This window comes from Myotis daubentonii, chromosome 14, assembly GCF_963259705.1.
Source record: "Myotis daubentonii chromosome 14, mMyoDau2.1, whole genome shotgun sequence".
Classification (NCBI taxonomy): domain Eukaryota; kingdom Metazoa; phylum Chordata; class Mammalia; order Chiroptera; family Vespertilionidae; genus Myotis; species Myotis daubentonii.
The window spans coordinates 31043067-31065920 of NC_081853.1; the positions used below are offsets into that span (position 1 = coordinate 31043067).

Below are 22854 nucleotides of genomic sequence, written 5' to 3' on the forward strand. Positions count from 1 at the left end.
TCAGCCTGTATTCAACTGCTCCCTTACATAATTGCTCTGCTTCAGCCAGGTTGATATTTTTTGCCTTTTGAAACATACATACATGCCTTATGTTTTCCTCTTTTCCCACTAAAAAGTTCTCTTTGTCCTTTGAATCTCTGTAACCTTTTGTTCCAGTCACGGGCACTTAAAACTCTTTCAGTGCAGTTTTTATTTTATTTTAATTTTTTTGTCGGTGCAGTTTTTATAACTAATTCTTCTGATACATTAGGGAAAATACCATGTTTTTGTACATTTTTGTGTTCCTCTTGCCTTATCCTTTCTCTCCTAGCAGTGACTTGCGTGTAGGTGTTGATGAGAGACAGGAAGAAAGTGAGAGTAGGTGAGGGAGGGAAAGTAAAAGGCTTACAAACTTTGTAGTTAGGTTCAAATCTTGATTCTTCTGCTTTTGTGTAGACAAGTTACTTTAAGTTTTTGCCTTAACTTCCTTTATCTACAAATGGAGGATGACTATACCTTCTTCAAGTTTGTTTCTCCAAATTTGTTATATGTGGGCTTGCTTTTTAGTGGGGAAAAACCTTATGACCCTATGAGAACAAGTCTATGGACTTGGTGTCTGGCACATATATGTACTTAATATCCCTTGTGCAGAAGTAGAGAGAGGGAGGAGGAGGTGAGAGAAGAGACTGAACTGTCAGGTCAATTACTGTCAAACTTAGACTATTCTCTGGAACTTCAGGTTTTATTATTGTTTGAAATGTAAATTAGCTATTTATCACGGTTTTGGTTTTTCAATTGCCTTGTATATTTAAACCTTCTGAAGCTTCAGGTGAATGGGATATTGCTTCATAGAATTACTGTACTTTCTAGGCCATAAAACAGAATTACAGTGACTACTACTACTTTTTGTGTCAGTTTTCCCCCCTTGCTCTAAATATTGGCACATGCTTTATCATGTAGCAGGAAGTATAATTTCTTTTCTTTTTTTAATGGCATGGAACTTAAATTCTGTCCTAGGGATTTAAAGTTTTCCATTAAACTTGCAAGTCCTCAAGTAATATAACAAGTTTTATATGTAGAATCAAATCCTTTTAGAGTTGGAAGGATGTGTTGAATGGAAAACTTTTACTTTCTGAGACATTTAGAGTCCTGTAAAGTAATCAGGATCAAATCTCTACTCATGAATATTTTCCTGGTGTTTTTATTTTTTTAGAGAGGAAGGGTGGGGGAGAGAGAGAGAGAAACATCAATGTGAGAGAGTTAACATGGATCGGTTGCCTCCTATATGTTCCCTGACTTGGGATGGAACTCACAACCTAGGTATGTGCCCTGACCGGGAATTGAACTTGGGACCTTCTGGTGCATGAGACAGTGCTCCAACAGAGCCACAGTGGGGCTCCTGGTGTTTTAATTAGAGTCTAACAACGAAGGGGTTTTACCTTTGGATTTACTTAATGTTTTTGGACCTTCTAGACCAGTGGTTCTCAACCTTCCTAATGCCGTGACCCTTTAATAATACAGTTCCTCATGTTGTGGTGACCCCCAACCATAAAATTATTTTCGTTTCTACTTCATAACTGTAATTTTGCTACTGTTATGAATCATAATGTAAATATCTGATATGCAGGATGTATTTTCATTGTTACAAATTGAACATAATTAAAGCATAGTGATTCATCACAAAAACAATATGTAATTATATATGTGTTTTCCGATGGTCTTAGGCAACCCCTGTGAAAGGGTGGTTCGACCCCCAAAGGGGTCTCGACCCACAGGTTGAGAACCGCTGTTCTAGACATTTAATTTCTCATTTACAAAATGGGGAGGGGCTGGAGATTAGTGTTTCCCATTGAAACACATAAAGTGATATAGACTAAACAAGTTTTTATTTTGAATGTGAAAGGACTTAAAGACAAAAGCCTATCTTTTAGGTAGGTAGGTACTTGGTTCCCTAAGGGTGAGAGCCTTGCTTGTTTTGTTTACTATAGTAGCCCAGTACCTGACAGTTACTGGTTTAACTTGTTGAATGGATGAAATTATTAAAAAGACAAAAGTTTCAAAGTAGGAAGGATATGCTCTCAAATGAAGTATTTGCCTTAAAACCAAATAGATTTAGCTTTCTGAACAACTACCTTCACTTTACTTATTTTTCTCTTTTGCCATTGTATGTACCCCACACCCCTGGAATTAGTGGAGTAGATGGCTTAAGAATATCTTCCAGTGTGGAATATTGGAATTAACTTTGGTTTTGACAGAACAAATAATTTATAAATAGTAAGAATCTTCTTAACTGGAATTTGAACATATAGCTTGGAGTATCTTATTGTAAACTACACATTTTTTATTTATTCTTAATATGTTTTTATTTATTTTTAGATAGGAAGGGAGAAAGGGAAAGATAGAAACATCAACTGCCTCCTACACGCCCCCCACTGGGGATCCAGTCCACATTCTGGGCATGTACCCTGAACCTCATGCTTCATGGGATGATGCTCAATCCACTGAGCCACACCAGCTAGGCAAACTACACACCCAACTCTAACAGGATTTGATTCTACAGATCAAATTTATTATATTATTTGAGGTCTTACAAGTTTGCACATTTAAATTAAAAGGCCATTTGAATAATTGTATGTGTTATATTAATATTTTATATTTTTGTCAAGCCTGGATTTATATTTTAACCTGGATTTTAAAAAATTTTGCCATTAAGAAAGAGTTCATTTGATACTTAAGATTTTATTTTTCTTCTACTTAAAGTCACTATAGTTAAAATTTTTTATTATTAGTAAACACATAATATAAAATTTGGTATCTTTTTTTTTGTTGTTAATCCCCACCCACGGATACTTTTCCACTGATTTTTAGAGAGAGCAGAAGGGAGGGGGAGAGACTGAGAAACATTGATTGGTTGTCTCCCGGAGGTACCTTGAGATTGATCTTGCAACATAGGTACATGCCCTTGACCGGAATCGAGCCTGAGACCCTTCGAGACCTTTCAGTCCACAGGCTGATGCTCTATCCAGTGAGCCAAACCAGCTAGGGCTAAATTTGCCATCTTAATAATAATTTTTTTTTAAACCTAAATCTCTGATGGTTAAGTGAACACATGAAATTTTTTAAAATTTATTTTTTGTTTTTACTTATTTTTTAAAATCGATTTCAGGGAGGGGAGAGAAACATCAATGATGACAGAGAATCATTGATCGGCTGCCTCCGGCACACTCCACTCTGGGGATCTAGCCTGCAACCAGGACATATGCCCTGACCAGGAATTGAACTGTGACCTCCAGGTTCATAGGTTGATGCTCAACCACTGAGCCATTCTTGCCAGGCAAAATATTTTTTTGATAGTAGCCATTCTAATGAGTGTGAGGTGATACCTCATTGTGATTTTGATTTGCATTTCTATAATGATTTAGTGACATTGATCATATGCTTGTTGGTCATTTGTATATCATCTTGAAGAATCACCAACTTTTTTTTTTAAATCCTCACTGGGGGATATGCTTATTGATGTTATAGAGAGGGGAAAAAAGAGAGAGTAAGAAGGGGGAGAGAGAGAGGGAGAGAAACAGCGATTGGTCACCTTCTGCATGTGCCCTGACCTGGGGATCAAACCTCAAACCTAGGTATGCACCCTGACTGGGAATTGAACCAGCAGCCTCTTGGTAGATGGGATGACACTCCAACCAATTGAGCCACAGAGATTCACCTGGCCAGGGTGAATCACTATTATTTTTTTATCTTGAAAACTTATTTCACCTACTACGTTTTTATTAATTCTGTAGAACCATTCATAAATTAACTTTATTGCATATGTAAACATTTTAGAAATTAGCCATAAATGAATATTTCCCTTCATATAATTTATTTTTGAATAGCTGTTCTGAGCATCGTTTAAGGACATCTGATTAGTGTTAAAGCAGAGTTGGTTTACCAGTTTTTTGGTGGGGAGGGACTTAAGTTCACCTGTTCTCTCTGATATGGGAAGAATTCTTTAGGTAGCATTTATCTAGTGGGCTGGTAAAGAGGAACAGTAGTTAGTAATTTGCTTGGTAGATGCACTTCTTTTATTTCACACATTTATTTAACCATTTGTTTGGTTTCTTTTCCTAAGAAAAATCTTTTTTTTAAAAATATATTTTTATTGATTTTTTACAGAGAGGAAGGGAGAAGGATAGAAAGTTAGAAACATCGATGAGAGAGAAACATCGATCAGCTGCCTCCTGCACATCCCCCACTGGGGATGTGCCCGCAACCAAGGTACATGCCCTTGACCGGAATCGAACCGAGGACCCTTCAGTCCACAGGCCGACGCTCTATCCACTGAGCCAAACCAGTTAGGACAAGAAAAATCTTTTTACAGTTCCTCTTTTAGTACTGTAAAAATTCTGAAAAGTTAATAATAGTTTGAATAATGGTTCAAGGCTGGCTGTATGGGATGTAGAATTAGGCAGGAGAAATTGTTTCAGTTTAAGTGAAATCTAGGAAGTATGGGGCTTGAGTGGGACCAAGAAAAATGGTGAAGTTAGTTGCTCTTTTTCAGTAAGGCTTGATGGAGAGAACAGTTGGCTTGTTGAGGTTGCAGAAAAGTTTATTTCCATGAAGGGGAGAGACTCCTTGCAGTATAGTGGTTACTCAGGGGCCTTTTGTGTGGGGACCTTTAATGCCAGGCTAAGGAATTTGACATTTATTTTGTAGATGTGTTTTTCTTTTCTTTTTTTCAAGTGTGTTTTAGTTCTGGCTGGATAGCTCAGTTGGTTAGAGCATTGTCCCAATTCGACAGGATTGTGGGTTCAGTCCTGGTCAGGGCGCATAGAAGAATCAACCAATGAATGCATAAATAAGTGGAACAACAAATTGATGTTTCTCTGTCCTTCTTGCTCTCTCTCTCTCCCCCCTTTCCCTCTTTCTCTCTCTCTCTAATGTTGATAAAGTTTTTTAAAAAAGTGTCTTCTATAGGTTGCCGAAATCAAATATAATCTAAAGGGCTTGTTAAAATTCAGATTCCCAATGATCAGACTGATTGAATTGGAATTTCTGTTGGTAGTGCCTTGAGTGCCTTGTAACCTTCATTTAACACCTCCCTCCGGTTTTGATATGGGACAGGGGATTTGTAAATCACTGTTGTAAGCATTTGAGAAACATTTTAACTAGGAGAGGGATGTACTTTAAATTCTGTTTTAGAAAAGATTGATTTAGGAGTAGAATATGGGATTGATTACTGAATAGTGGTGGCAGTGGTAAGGGAACAACATAGAAAATGCTAAGGGAAATTTTTGTCTTATGGTCATCATAATACTTTAATTCTTTGATGTGTACTTTATATATACTTTGTCATATTCCACTATAAATAGATTAAAAAAAATATGTTTGTATTGAGAGGAAGGGAGAAAGAGAGAGAAACATCAATCTGGGCTGCCTCCTCCACTGGGGATGGAGCCTATAACCTAGGCATGTGCCCTGACCAGGAATTGAACCAGCGACCTCTGTGTGCACGGAATGATGCTCAACCAACTGAGCCACACTGGCCAGGGCCTCACTATGAATAGGTTAAATGAGACATTTCCTATTCTAAAATTTATAAACATGTCTAGCACAGTGCTTTCACATAGCATATACTTGATAAAATGTTTTGAATTATATTTAAGAACTGACAAAACCTGGCAGTTTAATACAGATGCATGGGAAAAATTGCAGGAGTCAAAAGTTCATATCAGAAATGAAGTTTGGAAGGACATGAAGAATTTAGGTAGGCTAGTTTGAAATGATATAGGGACAGCCCAATTAAAATATTCTTCAAGGGTTTAGCAATTTGGTGCAGATTTTGGGAGAGGTTGCAGTTAAGATAGAAATTAGAGCAGTTCAGGTGTGGGCCTAAGGAGAATGAAGAGAAGGATGAGACAATGTCGAATAATGTGATGGTGATTGGTGTTTAGGGGTGAGGAAATATTGGAAATATAATTAGGAAAGGATAAAAAGTAATCTAAAAACTTTTATGCCCTTCTCTGGAAACTTTGATTTTAAAGTAATTTTATATACTATTTGATATAGTATAACAACATATCTTCTGAGTCTTGGGGTTGTGGTTATCAGTCCCTCAAGTTAATTTGAACATCCAGGTCTCCTTTCTTTGCATTCCTTATTTTCATATGAGCACTCATATCATATTGATAACATCCATAGCACGCCATCATTCGTTGGTTAATGCCTTATTGTATTGGCTTCTCTCAGTTGACATATCCCTCAGAGTCCACTTAGCTACTTTTATGTATGATTCATTTAAATTTGTTTTTTCGAGTTCTGATGTACTTTGTAAATTTTATCTTTTATTTTAAAAAGTGGTATTTCAAAGTTCTTATTCTAACTTTCACTTTTTTGTGTGTGTCCAGGAGTCACTTTTGTCTTCTTGTCCATTTAATTTCAAACCCTTACTCTTGTTTTTTTTTTCTTTTAAAGATATTATTATTTTTGTTCCCTTGTCAGGAGTAGACTTTCACCTTAATTACTGTATATCTGGCTATTTTCTTGTTCCGACTCGTTCATAATAATTTAGCAGAATTTCCATTCATTACCCTTTTACTCCAGAGATCTTGAATCTTTGCAGAGTTGGAATATCTTTTTTTTTTTTCAAGCTGTTTTAATCTAGTTTTACACCCAGTGTATTTTGTGTGTGCTGATTTTAGTTGTCTTATCAGTTAACATTTGTCTGTCTTCTTTGTTATAACCTACAGAAAATGTGCACTTAAGATGTTGCCTGGTCTATACCTTGGAAATTAGTATGTTTTCTGGAAAGGTGGAATGGTTTTAAAATTCTTTATGTAATATTTATACTTAATCTTAGCCAAAAGGCTGAGAAGCGATTCTTTATATAGTATTTAAAGGCATATCTAAAGTGGGGGTGTGAGTTTAGAGTGTAACAACCTAAGGACTTTGAGCCCCCTACCAATCCTTCTAAATGTTTTTCCCTTGACGTTCAAATCTCTGCCTAAGGTTCTGATATCTAGGACTCTGGCAATATGTAACACAGGAATCTAGGATTAGAAAGCAGCATTCCAATTCAGGTATTCTTGTGATGCATTTCTGAATCCTCTCTACAGTTAATCATTTGGTTGTCCAGCCTGTGACTGAACATATTCAGGATAGGACGTAGGATATAACTATATCAAACTTACCAGAAGCTGTGGGCTGACTCAGGGATCTCTATATGGTGTCACTGAGCCTACCAGCTCAATTTTTACATAGGTCTTACAAGGAAGATATTTACTGGGTTATTCTTCATGATGAGAATTTATAAAGCCTTAGGCATAAGGGATCATATATCGTACAGCTATTTCTTCACATCAAAGAATCCTTTCTGTAGTATTAAAAGTTCATCTAAGCCTTTTCTGAATACTTCTGGGTTAGGGAGCTAAATTCTACTCTGCAGAATAGCCATATCATTGTTTGATAACTTTTTTTTTTCTTTAGAAAAGTTGGTTTAAAGCTCTTCCAATTTACCCAAGTCTCCTTCTCTATAATTGTCTCCTCCTCAGTTTTTTTTTTTTTTTTGGTCCTCTGGACCAATTGAAAAAAGCCTTCGATAAAATTTTACCTTTTCAACTATTGGAAGACAGTTTTCATATCTTCTCTGAGAAGGTAGACATCACTAAGTATCTGTCCTGGAAGCACCCTGAATTCAATTTCTTCTAAAAGTGTGGACCTTTGTGTTCATGTCCAGAGTGTTTTAGATGTGGCCAGATGGTATTGTCTGCCTTGATAATTTGAACAAATTAATTTATCTTAGTTTTATTTTATTGGACTAAAGCAGAGATTTGGTTGTGAATTAGGCCCCCAGGCTCTTTGTTATTGTTGTTAATCCTTACCCGTAGATATTTTCCATTGATTTTTTAGAGAGAGTGGGATGGAGGGGCAGAGACAAAAACATTGATGTGAGGAATTGAACCCTTGACCAGAAGGAGAAATCACAAGTCTGCAGGCTGACTGACACTCTATCCACTGAGGCAAACTGGCTAGGGCCCCTAGGCATTTTTTTACCTTGATAAAAATTTTACTAAATTTGTTGGTCATAGTTTTAAAATCTAGCCTTCATATAAAAATCCAGATTTTAGGCACCCCTAGAAAACTGTAGGGTCTGGCATCAGTGGGTGTACACTTGCTCATGACATGGCATCACTGAGAGTAGTTGAGAGGGGGGTTCTCCCTTTTTGGGGTGGAGGTAAGTAAATCCTCTACAGTTTGCCCTTGGTTCCCTCCCAGCCTTTGTCACTTAAAAAAAAAAAAAAAAGAAACTTTACCTGCATAGCCCTCTAGACATTTGAATTTGTAATTCTTAGAAATAGAGAATTTTGTAAGGTCTCTCGTACTCTCGACATTATTTTGAACCATAAAATTCTACTGTTGGGATCTTGAATTATTTTGTGAACCCTTCTTACCTGGATAAAAATCAGGATTGCTTTACTTGTTTGGCGGTTGTTTGTTCACAATGTTTCTGGTCAATTAAAACATTTTCACAAATTGTTAGTGTTGTTCAAATCTTCTCTACCCTTACTGATTCCCTATTTATTTTGTCTTTGAGAGATGTTGAAATCTCTTAATTATAATTTTGTCAAATTCTCTGTGGAGTTTTAACAGTTTCTGCTTCATGTATTTTGAAGCTTTTATTAAGTGTATACAACAATTTTGAACACATGGACTCTAGTTTTAAGTTTAATTTTTATTGTTCTGCCCTAATTCATCTGTCATTTCTAGGTTATGTTGCTGTTTATGGGTGATAGTTTTCTATTTCTTTGTATGCCTTATTAATTTTTTGTCTTTTTAAAAAATATATTTTTTATTGCATATTGATTTCAGAGAGGAAGAGAAAGGGAGAGGTAGAAACATCATTGATGAGAGAGAATAATTTGATCAGCTGCCTGTTGCATGCCCCCTACTGGGGATGGAGCCTGCAACCCAAGCATGTGCCCTGACTAGGAATCAAACCGGTGACCTCTTGGTTCCTGGGTTGAAGCTCAACCACTGAGCCACACCAGCTGGGCTCATTAATTTTTTTTGGATGCTGGATATTGTGACTTTTACCTTGTCCGTAAAATTTTAATTTGTTGATAGATATTTTTGTTCTTTTTTTAAAAAAATATGTTTTATTGATTTTTTTACAGAGGAAGGGAGAAGGATAGAGAGTTAGAAACATCGATCAGAGAGAAACATCGATCAGCTGCCTCCTGCACACTCCCTACTGGGTATGTGCCCGCAACCAAGGTACAAGCCCTTGACCGGAATCGAACCTGGGACCCTTGAGTCCACAGGCCAGTGCTCTATCCACTGAGCCAAACCGGTTAGGGCTGTTCTTTTTTTTTAATATATATATTTTTTATTGATTTTGGAGAGGAAGGGAGAGGGTGAGACAGAAACATCAAAGTTGAGAGAGAATCATTGATTGGCTGCCTTCTGCAAGCCTTACACTGGAGATCGAGCCCACAACCCGGGCATACGCCCTGACTGGGAATTGAACCATGACCTCCTAGTTCATAGGTCAATGCTCAACCACTGAGCCACGCCAGCCAGGCGATAGATATTTTTGTACTATAATTATTGTTGAGCTTTTTTCTTGGGATGAGGTTATGTTATTTGTAGACAGTTGGATCTTTTTGAGGCTTGTTTTAGCTTTTATTAGGTAGGACCAAAGCAGCCTTTAGGAGCTAATTTTTCTGCAGTACTGAGCAAGATGATGCCTTATTCAATCTGATGCCTTATGAATTATGTTTCTCACTCTTGGTGTTGGGATTAGGAATTATTCTGTTGCCTCTGAATTACATTGGGATTTTCACTTTGTTCCTTTCTGGGTGTTCTTTCTTTAGGCTGAGGTAATTTCCTAATGTGCATAAGCTAATCGGTACTCAGCTGAAGACTTGAAAGGGACCTGGTTTAAATATCTGGAGCTCTTTCTCTGTGCAGCTTTCTCATGTCTAGTACTCTGGCCTGAAAAGTCCAACTGCCTTGGCCTCCAAACTCTGTCTTCTCATTTTAGGGAGATCACTAGGGTGTGTTTGGGCTCTCTTTCCTTGTGCTGCGGTCTGAAAATTATCTCTAGGTATAAGCTGGGGCAGTTGTAGGCTTAGCTTGTTTGTTTCCTATCCCAGGGATCACTGTTCTGTGCTTTCTGTTGCTCAATATCTGAAAACAATTGTTTTGTCCAGTTTTTTGGTTGTTTCAGGTGGGAGAGTAAATTTGATTATTCTCTTTTGTTTGGAAACAGAGTCAGGTTATATTCTAAACCTATGCTGTCCCATACAGCAGCCACCAGTGCTGTGACATTTTAAATTTTATTTAATCTTAATAAACATTCTTGGGCCAGATCTTCAGACATTGAGTCATTTTTGGAGTAGGCCACCTAGATGATTCTAATACTAACCCATGGATGAGAATAGTGACTGTTTAAAGGAATAGCTGTCTTGGAATATTCCTACTGTGAGGTTAATAAGTACAGTTAAAAAAAAAGTGTGCCAATAAATTTAAGTAATGCCATATTAAGCAAGTTTCTTGACAGCTGTAGTGTTCAGTTTTAAGACACTGATATTTTGAGATGACTCTCCAAGAGTGTATTAAAGCAAACCTGTAAATGCTTTCTGGTTCAGTGGAACACCAGTTTGGGAAATTTGTATTTAGATTTATTTTGATGTGATTAAATGTTTGAATGCTCAGCTATATATCAAGGTAATTGTACCTAATTTACAAGCCTGTATTATCTTATTGGTAATATTTTAATGAGACTATCATTGCTTTGTGAAAGTATGAAAATAATAAAATATTACATAAATGCTCTGTAACCACAAAACACTTTATGAAGGGCTACCCTACATAATTATTAAGAAGAATGATGCCTGGCATTCTCTTTTAATTCTTATTAGTATATGAAATGAGGCATGATGAGTTTATGAATTTGTTGTGGTCTCAGTGGTATATATAATTCATTTAATAATCTGTGGTGAGTGTTTGTTGTTTTTTAATCTTTTATTTGTTTTTTACTTTTTGGTTAATCCTTGCCCGAGGATATTTTTTTTTTCTCCTCATTGATTTTTAGTGAGAGTGGAAGGGAGAAACATTGATGTGAGAGAGACATATCAATTGATTGCTTCCCGCACCCAGCCTGACTAGGGCTGGGGATCAAGCCTGCAACCAAGGTACATGCCCATTACTGGAATCAAACCCAAGACCCTCCAGTCTGAGGGCCGACACTCTAATCACTGAGAAAAACGGGTTAGGGCAAGTGTTTGGTTTTTTAGTTTCTAATGGTAGTTGACTGGAGAAACTTACCTTTTATAAACAATTGATATCACTGAGAGTATCAGGAAGTAATTTTCATAGTTTTAGGTTAACCAAAGACATAAAAGTTAAAGAAACTCTAAAGGTTAGCCATTAGGATGTTCAATAAACAGTTGGCTTGAGTAACATTCATACTTTTAAAGTTGCAGTGTTCACTGATTTTCATTTTTCAGCAAACTAGTTGTATTCCTTTTCCCAACTGGAAACAGATTTTTGTCTTTTTTTTCCCCCCCTCATTCTTCACTCCACTCCCCTGGCATACATATTTAGTTAATGATTGGTCTCTAACATGGGTTGGAGAATCCCATGTTAAATGGCAGTGTAGTTAAAGTGATGTAATGAACTTAAAAAAATAATTATTTGGTTAAGTGGTCAAAATAATCTGTGTATCACTATTTTTTGTGATTAATGCAGATCTATCATATTCTCAGTTTTTATTAAAATGCATGTTTTCCTGTTATGATTATTTGTGCTAGATATTTTATTTTATTTTTTAAAATATATTTTATTGATTTTTTACAGAGAGGAAGGGAGAGGGTTACAGAGCTAGAAACATCGATGGGAGAGAGAAGCATCGACAAGCTGCTTCCTGCACACACCCCACTGGGGATGTGCCTGCAACCAAGGCACATGCCCTTTACCGGAATCGAACCCGGGACCCTTCAGTCCCCAGGCTGACGCTCTATCCAGTGAGCCAAACCGGCTAGGGCAATGTGCTAGATATTTTAAAGAAAACAGTTTGTTGGTTTTGGAATCCAGGTGATTAAAGCACAATGGTGGTCTGGGATATAGCTGCTTAAATATTTAGAGAACTAATAAATTTCTTTGAAACCTTAATTTGTCATTTGGATCTGTTGGATTTTTTGAGACATGTATTTGCTTTTTGGTTTACTATTAATAAACTTGTGTGGAAGTTTAAAGGAGTATATTCTAAGGGCTGCTCAATCAAAAATTTAAAAAAGAAAAACAGACCAGGGTTATGAAACCCTACCAGAAGGAAAATGGTGCTGTCTTCTTAGGAGGGTTTTTTCATTTAAAATTCATTTTTCTTTGACTTGAAGTTATTATTATAGAAGTACTCATAATAATGAATTTTGCCAAATCAAAACATTTTAAAGAGGTTTAGACTTCAACATATGCCTGCAAAAAACTATTGGGCACAGGTTCTGCAAGACTAAAAACAAGCTTAAAAAGAAAAGTTTTTTTTTTTTTTATATGTATTCTATTGATTTTTTACAGAGAGGAAGAGAGAGGGATAGAGAGTCAGAAACATCGATGAGAGAGAAACATCGATCAGCTGCCTCCTGCACATCTCCCACCGGGGATGTGCCCGCAACCCAGGCACATGCCCTTGACCGGAATCGAACCTGGGACCCCTCAGTCCGCAGGCCGACGCCCCATCCACTGAGCCAAACCGGTTTTGGCAAAAAAAGAGAAAAGTTTTAATTGTCCAAAAACTGTTATTTCATTTGTGCCCATTTGGTGACACATACGATATTTTTGTGGTGTTGTCATTTTTGTTCTTAGCTGAACCTAGATTATTTTCATGTGTATATGTATCTAGGAGATACTATTGTTTGAAAACTTTGGACTGTAATTTTGGTTCTGGTATTCAAGCTATAAAAAAGGTTGGAGAATCCCGTGTTAAATGACAGTGGCAGTTTAGCATAGTGCTTGGCATACAGCTGAACTCCAGAAATTATTTACTTAAGTGATTGAGGAAAACTACCAGGGAGATTATAAATGGCGGCAGAGTAGGTGGATGCTGCAGGAACAAGCTGGAATTACAACTGAAATATGGAAAGGCTTCCTGAATAATCAACGGAAAACTCACGGGAGAGAACCCTGATACCCAAGGACTGAAGGTGGAGACCATATAGAGACTGGTAGGAGGGGCGGAGGCGAAAAAGGGCTGGCCGGGTGCCCAAAGACAGCAACTGAAGTCCCAGAGAGAGATCTCAGCTGTGTGTGTGGGGGGGATGGTCACTGAGAACTCTGGGATCTAATCCCCAAGCTGGGCTCCCCAGCAGAGAACACCAAATCTGAGGAGGGTACCCATATAACATCTAGCTGTGAAAAGCAGTGGGGTGCTGTCTGCAAGGAGTTTGGGCACCCTCTTGAAGGGCCAATGCACAAAAATTCCCTGAGGAGCCACCCACCTTGTGCTCTGGCAGAGGGAGGGTGAAGTGGACTGGAGCTGTGAGAGCAGAACCCAGGATTGGGGATTCGGGGGGTAGAGCTCAGAAGGCAGACACCCCAAGTTTCCTGGGCTGAGTCATTCCCTCATGCAGCAGAGGACATCTTTCCCACATAGACATTTGCCTTGCCTGGGCGGAACATAGTCCACACACCCTATTGGAAAACACCTTGTCCTGAGGCCACTTAAGAGATTAAAAGAAACAATTAGCCTTTAGGCCAGTGGTTCTCAACCTTGGCTGCACATTAAAATCATCTAGGAATCTTTTTTAAATCCTGATTTCTGGGCCTCATCCTCCGGAAATTCTGTTTCTTTGTTATGGGGTGGGGCGACAACATTAGTAACAAAGAAACAGAATTTCTGGAGGATGAGGCCCAGAAATCAGGATTTTAAAGATTCCCAGGTGATTCTAATGTGCAGCCAAGGGTGAGAATCACTGTACTAGTCTGTAGACAGAGGTGGTCTCTGGAGGCTTTGAGTCTTTCCCTGATCCAATTTGTCAGAAACAGCCTTTAACACTGCTCTGCACTAGAGATTGAGAGGTGTAGAGGACCTACCTAATAGTACATAGTCACAAACCCAGAGAACCAAAATGAGGAGACAACCCCCAAATGAAAGAACTAGAGAATTCTCCAGAAGAAGAGATAAATAAAGCAGAGACAAGAAATTTATCTAAAACAGAGTTCAGAGTAATGATGGTAAAAGTGCTCAACAGTATGAAAAAAGATATAGTAACTATGAAAAAAGAACAGTCTGAAATAAAGAATGAACACAAATAAAGAACACATTGGAAGGATTACACAGCAGATTAGGGGAAGCTGAGGCTCAAATCAGTGAATTAGAAGACAGTTGAAAATATCACTCAGAGAACCAAAAAGTTTAAAAAACAATTAAAAAAACAGAAGGACAGCTTAAGGGAGCTGTGGGACAATATGAAACGTAACAATATTAGAATAGCAGGTGTGTCAGAAGAGGCAGAAAGGGACAAAGGAATAGAGAAGGTGTTTGAAGAAATAATGGCAGAAAACTTCCCTAACCTGATAAAGGAAAAAGACACACAAGTTCAGGAGGCACAGAGAACCCCAAACAAGAAGAACCTAAAACAGACTCATTCCCAGACACATCACAATTAAAATGCCAAAAATTAAAGACAAAGTGAGAATCTTAAAGGTAGCAAGAGAAAAGAAAACTGTTAACCTACAAAGGAACTCCCGTAAGGCTGACACCTGATTTCTCATCAGAAACTACAGGCCAGAAGGGAACGGCATGAAGTATTTAAGCCAAGGTAATGGAAAGCAAGGATCTGAGACCAAGATTACTATATCCAGCAAGGCTATCATTCAAAATAGATGGTCAAATAAAGAGCTTCCCAGACAAAATAAGGCAAAGGAGTTCATCACCATCAAGCCAGCATTATAAGAAATGCTAAAAGGATTGCTGAGAAAAAGAAACAGAGAGAAAGCTAGCCATACAGAATTAAAATGGCTATAAATAAATACCTCTCAATGATAACCCTAAATGTAAGTGGATTCAGTGCTCCAATCAAAAGGCGTAGGGGAGCTGAATGGATACAAAACATGACCCAACTATATGTTTTCTACAAGAGACCTACCTCAAAACAAAAGACACAAACAATGAAAGTGAAGGGATGGAAAATTTTTTTTCCATGCAAATGGAAAAGAAAAAAAAAGCTGGAGTAGCAATACTCATATCTGACAAAATAGACTTTAAAATAAAGGCCATCACAAGAGAGATCATTACATAAGGTCACTATATAATACTGAAGGGATCGATCTAACAAGAGGATATAACCCTGGTAAACATATTTGCACCCAGTATAGGTGCACCTAAATGTATAAGAAAACTTCTAGAGAAATGTTTTCTTAAATGAAGATAGCCTAAATAATTAACTCTTCTTTTGGAAAAAGTGGAGAATGGGAATATTTAGATCCAGTGTATTGGACTATGGAAGGATTATTATTTAGGCCCTATTTCAGGCTTTTGACATCAGTAGAAGAAGTTTATTTTCCTATTCTCTATATGTGCCTTGATATTGCTATTAGAGACTGAATCTAGGCTGAATGGATTATGACTCAGATTCAGTATAATCACTACAGGAATAGGGTATATGTATATATTGGGGTTGATCAGCATCAGTTTATTGCTACAACTAGAAAAAACTCATAGCAATAAGGTGAATAAATAGCTTGGCTGGTGTGGCTCAGTGGTTGAGTGTCGACCCATGAACCAGGAGGTGAGGGCAGATGCCCTGGTTGCAGGTTCAATTCCCAGGAGGGGGCTTTCTGGAGTCAGCTGATCAATGATTCTCTCTCATCATTGATGTTTCTATCTCTCACTCTCCCTTTCCCCTTTTCTCTATGAAATCAATAAAACCGTATTTTTTAAAAGATGAATAAGTAATGCTAACTAAAGTGACATCACTTTGGAAAATGAGCTCATTCTAATCATATGTGTTTAGTATGTACGTATTTATTTTACACATATATTATACATATATACACATATCTTTAATAGGTACACAGACAGTCTTTAGTTAAGATTTCTGATGCTGTAAATTCTTAGTCTGGTATATAGGTTGAGCTTTTTTTGTTGGACTTTCTTTACAAAGAAGATAGTACAATGCTATAGTATACACGCTCAATTGAAATATTTAAGATAAACTTTAAAAAACTGGTGTGTAGAGAATCCAGGCAGGCCTCTTTTGCAGGTTCAGTTTCTGTGGAGTAAAGATTTCCTGACCTCACAAAACTATTGAGCATCCATCCTCCATTTCCTCTCACTCTTCCTGCTCCACTCACTATCCATTATTGCCAGTACCCATTTCTGTTTCTTCTTCCTCCCAAAAGTTTTACAAATCTTGTGGTTTATTATTGCTTCGGCTGTGGCCCAATTTCAATAATCATTCTTTTTGATAAGTGGAAAGAAGCTAAAATCGGTGGATGCTATGGATTTAATAGCAGAGTTAGGGACAGTGTCGGATAACTAGAAAGAATACTCAGCTTCCATTTCTCAGTGCTAGTAACTAGCTATGTAATTTATGAATGTCCCTCTTGATTTAAATGATGCCTTGGAGCAAGTTGTTTTCCAAGGTCACTCTCAATTCTAATGTGCTTTTTATGATTCATTCATTTACACTTGTATTAAGTGCTGGTGTAAGTGCCAACACTGGTTTAAAGATACAGAGATAAATAACTTTCTGGCCTTGAGTAAGTGAATGGTGACAGTATAGGAGAATGTTCATAGTGCTCTTTGAACAAACTTAGGGGCAGGAATTAAGGAGGGCTTCCTCTTGGAGGTCATATTTGAGTTGATTCTTAAAGAATAAATAGCTGACTATGCCAGGAAGGAAGAAGAACATTTCAGGAAAAGCAAATCACAGAGGAATGAGTAAGCATTGCATGTTTTTGGAATGGTCAGTGGCAGATGACAGTGGAAAATAGAGTTTGTGAAGAAAGTTTAATGGCACTAAATAATTGGGTGGGGAGTTTGATGGGAGTCAATTCTGGCCTTATATGTTATCCTAAAAACTTTTGATTTTAAAGACTGAAGGTTTTTGTTTGTTTTGTCAGATTATATTTTTTATTATTTATTTTTTAATATTTCAAGAAAAACAGTCTCTATGTGGTCTCCACTTTCGGTCCTCGGGTGTCAGGGTTCTCTCCTGCGAGTTTTCCGTTGATTATTCAGGAAGTTTTTCTGTATTTTAGTTGTAATACCAGTTTGTTCCTGGGAGCATGTCCACGCAGCATCCACTTACTCTGCCACTATTTTTAATCTGAAGGTTTTGTTTTTGACAGTTTTTAGTTGTGCCTTTATAAAGGGTTTAGAAAAGAAGAAAGATACAATCAAACTTGTGTTTTAGAAAGGTCACTTGGTGGTAGTGTGGAAGATGGACTGATTGGAGCAGGTGAAGTTAAGGCAGGAAGTTAAGCTTGAAAATTCTTGGATTATTCAGGCTAAGAAGTAAATGAGGGTTCAGTAAAGGCAGGAGTAGTCAGTCATGGGGATAAAGCCTGAAGGTGGAATAGGCAGACTTAGAGGCTGTGTGCAGTGAGACTCTGGAAACTGGATGTGGAATGTGGGTGAAGAGAAGAGTCTGGATGGTATCAAGATAATCTGGCTTGATTTCTGAGTGGATGACACTGTCAGCATCCACTGAGAATTAGGGTTGTATTAGAAAGAAGTTTTAGAGGAGATAATTCATGTTGAGCTTGAGTTGTCTGTGTTATCAAAGGAGAGATGAGATTTCTGGTAGACATATATGTGGTTCTAAACTCAGGAAAGATTTGAGCTAGAGATAAAGATTTGGAAGATACCATTTATAAGTGGCAACAAAACCAACTTTATTGGCAAATCACTGTGGAAGGAGAGTGTAGAGCAGTTTTGGGGGTATTATCATATCTCTGCTTCATAAGGGGAAAAGGTTGATGATACCTATGAGATTCTGTGTACAATTCTGTGCTTATGTGTACCAGATTCTCAAAGGGATCTGTGACCCAGTAAAGATTACTATGGAATACTGGAATGGAGTAAGAAGGATACATCTTAATACAGAAGAAACATGGGAATACTGAAATTAAGGAGAGGACAGAAGAAAAGGAGTTGGAGGAGACAGTAGTGTTAGGAGAAAAGGGAAGAGAGCATTTCAAGAAAGAATGATCAACCAGAACTGTCCTTTGGTCTGGGATTAGCAATTTTGCGTTCTATTATAAGACTAGAGGCCCGGTGCAAGAAATTTGTGCACAGGGCGGTGGGAGTCCCTCAGCCCGGCCCGCACCCTCTCCACTCTGGGACCCCTCAGTGGATCGGGCCTAAACCGGCAGTTAGACATGCCTCTCACAATCCAGGATCGCTGGCTACAAACCGTTCGCCTGCCTGCCTGCCTGACTGATTGCCCCTAACCACCTCCGCCTGCCTCATTGTCCCTAGCCACCTCTGCCCTGGCCCTGCACCTGGGATCCAGGATTCCCTCCTCTGGCCAGCCACAGGCACCCAGGACCGGGGCTTCCCTCTCTCTGGCTGGCTGTAGGCACCTGGGACCCGGACAAGCTTTGCCCAGGCTGGCTGCAGCTGCAGGGGACCGTGGGTGAGCAACTTCTCCCTCTCCCTGGCTGTAGCCACAGGCACTGGTGCCTGGGACCGTGAGGCGGGTGGCTTGTCCCTCTCCCGGGCCACAGCTGTAGGCGCTGGTGCCTGGGACTGCAGGGTGGGCAGCTTGTCCTTCTCCCAGGCCATTGGCACTGGGGGCCGCGGGGCGGGCAACTTGTCCCGGGCCCGGCTTTATCAGGAAGGATATCCAGGTAGTCGGGAAGACGTCCGTTCTAATTAGCATATTACCCTTTATTAGCATAGATTGATTCTAGTGAAGTTACTTTAGCATATGAATAACTGGAGAGGAAGTTGCTATAGGAAAGGAAGTTTGAAGTAGAATTAAGAGTGAGTAAATTTAGATGGATATCTAGAGAGGGAAGATGGGAGCCAGAACAGTGGAGGGGGGAGGCTATCTTGAAGGGAAGAAGAAAAGCATGTGTGTGTGGTGGGGGAGGGGGGAGTAGGATGAGAGGTGGGGAGAGAGAGAATATATAAATACATACAGCTTCTGGTAAATTTGAAGGCATAAAATATGGGGTAAGTGGAAATATGCAATTGGATTTTATTTTGTAACTTATAGAAACTTTCAACATACAAAATAGAACTCTGTTATACCTATCACCTCAACAGTTAATGATATCCAAATGCAAGACTTTTGATACATTATTTATAGATATTGTCATAAAATTTTACAATCATCACTTAGAGCTGGAAAGAACCTGAATATTTAGTCGCTTTATAGCTTTAAGAAATAGAGGGTCAAGTCCCTTTTAAAGGTATATCATTATTACTTTTTTTTAACTCAAAATTTATCAGATTTGGACTGTTACAGAATTACTGATTATAGTGAATGCCATGTATGCACCACCCAAAACCCCCACTACAATACTAAAGGACTTTATTTCCTTGGTTACTGGGAGAGTTGCTGGAGCTGTCAGACCTCCCTGGAAATTTGCTTTGGCTGAAGAGAGTCACTCACTCGAGCTCATATCCCCTTCCTGGGAGTAGCCTGCGTCCAAAGACTAGGCCATTGAAGTCCTGACTCACTTGCTCAACATAGGAGAACCCTGTAAGAGCCATCCTAACCTAGCTTCAGAGATCCCTATGGGGTCATCTGAAGCCTTTTTTTGTGATTATATCCCAGCCTAACTAGTTCTTCCTCTGCCCTTTCCTTACCCCCTTGATAAACTTTCAGCACACTAACCTCTCTCCTAAGAGTTTAAGTGCTAACTTTCACCACTGATGAACTTTAAATTTTCTTTTGATTTGTAACAGATTTGCTACACTTTAAAGGGTTTAACATCTTCTAGCTTTTCATGTTTATGAGAAATGTTCAGGTAAATGTTGAAAGATTAGAATCATGTAATATGAAAGAAAATGATTAATTGTATAGTGCCAAAAACTCAGAAAAAAATCATCATCAGGACATGCTTTGGGATAGAACAAAAAGAATACCTACTCAAACATGTTGAACAAAGGTCTTTCTCCTTATTCATTGTTAGTGTTTCTGCTGTTTCATGTTTATTACCTTTTGTAAATTAAAGGTTATCCCCCAATCTCCAAACCCTGTTTGAGATCAGGCTCACGCTTTTATTGACTTTCTTAACTTGAGAAAATTTAAAATAGTGACAAGATTTTTTTTCTTTTCTTGGTCATAACTATAAAGAATGGAAACATCTGAAGTATATTTGAAACAAATATGGCTAGATTGAGTTTTTATAAAAAAAGTCTTGCCCTTACGTTGCAGAAAGTATTTGCCTAGTAGAATACAATACTATATTTCTGAAGATATTCTGTCTGCAACATTTGAGAGTGCCTTTCCAAGATTGAGTATGCAACTTGTCATCATTCAATCAAATGTTTTGTCATTGCTTAATACATTGTATGCGGAAAACGTATTTATACGTTTTACGTTGACTGGTAGTAGAGCACGGGACATGTATTAATATGTTTTTTATAGACTAGCGGTAGAATGCGTACGTAAACTAAAGTTATTGTAATTTTATTGAACGTTGCCATTTGTGCAAAAAATTAGCAAAAATGGCCCACCGCACCTGTTAGTGCGCGATAAAAACTACCTGCAAACAATGTGTTAAGCTACCATCCTGTCCTGTATCAAAGAACTTCAGAGCAATGTGATTTGGTTGGTAACAATTCTTTTTACTATTAATAAGGCCACCCCCCTCTTTCTTATTTTAAATTTCTTTCTGTATATTTGACTATTAGATATACTTAGGTGGCCAATAAAGTTACCTGGGCCATTTGGAAAGGAATAGCTGGCAAAAGTACATTATTTTAATAGCAGTTGCTGAGGAAATTGGTGTTAGAATCAATAACATAAGTGAACCCAGAAAACTTCCTATTTAAGAACTCTACTTTTCCAAATATCTTATGATAACTAGTTAGTACTATTTTTTAAGTCTCCCCCCCCCCTTTGGTAATGATTTTAAGAATATCTCATGGAATCCTATCTAATAATAGACAAACATGGTAATTGACTGTACCTTCGCCACACCTTCCATAGGCTAATCAGCACAATATGCAAATTAACTGCCAACAAAGATGGCGGCTAATTTGCATACTGCCGACAGGGCGGGACAGCGTCAGCCGCTAGCGCGAGCCGCCATCCAGGCGCCCCTGTGCGACCCCAGAAGCCTCCAGCCTGTCGTCCGGGTGTGCGGCCCAGCGGCCGGTGGGGCCTGCAACCTGTGTGTGTGGCCCGCCCCGCTGCCCTCCGGACCTGCAGTCCGTGTGCGATCTGCCTGCCCCGCGCCCTTGCCCGCCTTGCCGCCCACAGGGCCTGCTGTCCATGTGCGTGGCCTGGCGGCCCGCCCCACCCCACCGCCTGCTGGGCCTGCAGTCTGTGTGCGATCCACCTGCCCCGCTCCACCGCCCGCCGGGCCTGCTGTGTGTGGTGGGCAGTGGGGTGGGGCGGCGCGGCAGAGGGCCTGCCATCTGTGACCCAGCGCGGGATCCGGGCCTGCCATCTGCCCCTGGGGAGCCGGCCTAAGCCAGCAGGTGGTTATCTCCCGAGGGGTCCCAGACTGTGAGAGGGCACAGGTCCGGCTGAGGGACACCCCCCACCCTCCCCACCCCCTGCCAGTGCACAAATTTTTGTGCACCAGGCCTCTAGTATAATTATATTTGTGAAGCTTTGTCACTCTTTTCCTCCTTTTGCATTAGAGCTTCAATATGAGTTTCTGGCAGCTTTTTATTTTCTAATTATTTCTGATGTGAGTTCATTTGTTGGGAAGCAAACGTAGGCTGTGATGGAAAGCATATTTTACTGAGTTTAGTATGTTGAAATGTATCTTTTTTTAAAAAATATATTTTACTGATTTTTTTACAGAGAGGAAGGGAGAGGGATAGAGAGTTAGAAACATCGATGAGAGAGAAACATCGATCAGCTGCCTCCTGCACATCTCCCACTGGGGATATGCCCGCAACCCAGGTACATGCCCTTGACTGGAATCGAACCTGGGACCTTTCAGCCCGCAGGCCGACACTCTATCCACTGAGCCAAATCCCTTAGGGCTGAAATGTATCTTTTATGAGACCTCTTCTGTTTCATGTTGCTTGCATTATCAGCAAAAGCAGAAAACTGCTTCCTGTTTTCTATAGGATGCCACATATTTTACAGCTGTTGGGGTCTATACTGTTTTTTTAAAAAAAAACATTTTTATTGATTTCAGAGAGGAAGGGAAAGAGGGAGAGAGAGAGAGAAACAGAATCATTTGATCAGTTGCCTCCTGCATGCCCCGTACTGGGATTGAGCCTGCAACCTGGGCATGTGCCCTCACCTGGAATTGAACCATGACCTCCTAGTTCATTGGGCGATGCTCAACCCCTGAGCTACAACAATGGCTGTGCTGGAGTATATATTATTTCTACTTTTCTCTTTCATTATTTTGGTAAAACTGGTTGAGGTATTATTACAGAGATTTTTTTTCTTTTCCAGATGCTTTTTCATATAGTCCATATATCTAAATATCATTAGATTTGAGTCTTCTTGTGAATTTCCTGACTATTTAGCATTCTAGTTTCCAAGAATGCTTCTTGGAGAAATGTTATTATATTGCTTTTAATCATTAATGACCTGTCTGTGTGTATTTTTTCCTTTCTGAACGTGGCATTTCAGAATGATGTTCTTGTGAGTCTTGGTTAATTTTTCCTGATCCTCAAGTGTCATTTCATTAACAACAAATAAGGTTTATATAAAATTAGTTACATGATTTGAAGTT

The 22854-nt window shown here is 38.9% G+C and overlaps 2 protein-coding genes across 2 annotated transcripts in view; one reads left to right on the top strand and one right to left on the bottom strand.

Moving 5' to 3' along the window:
- The window catches only part of MSL2 (MSL complex subunit 2), a 33893-nt gene that overhangs the window by 2907 nt on the left and 8132 nt on the right, over positions 1-22854 (top strand). The gene's annotated exons all lie outside the window — the stretch shown is intronic.
- PPP2R3A (protein phosphatase 2 regulatory subunit B''alpha) overlaps positions 17308-22854 on the bottom strand; it is a 170133-nt gene continuing 164586 nt past the window's right edge. The window contains exon 15 of the mRNA XM_059663871.1: positions 17308-17332. Coding sequence (XP_059519854.1) covers positions 17323-17332 — 10 coding nt within the window. The 3' untranslated portion in view covers positions 17308-17322. The remainder of the gene's footprint in view (positions 17333-22854) is intronic.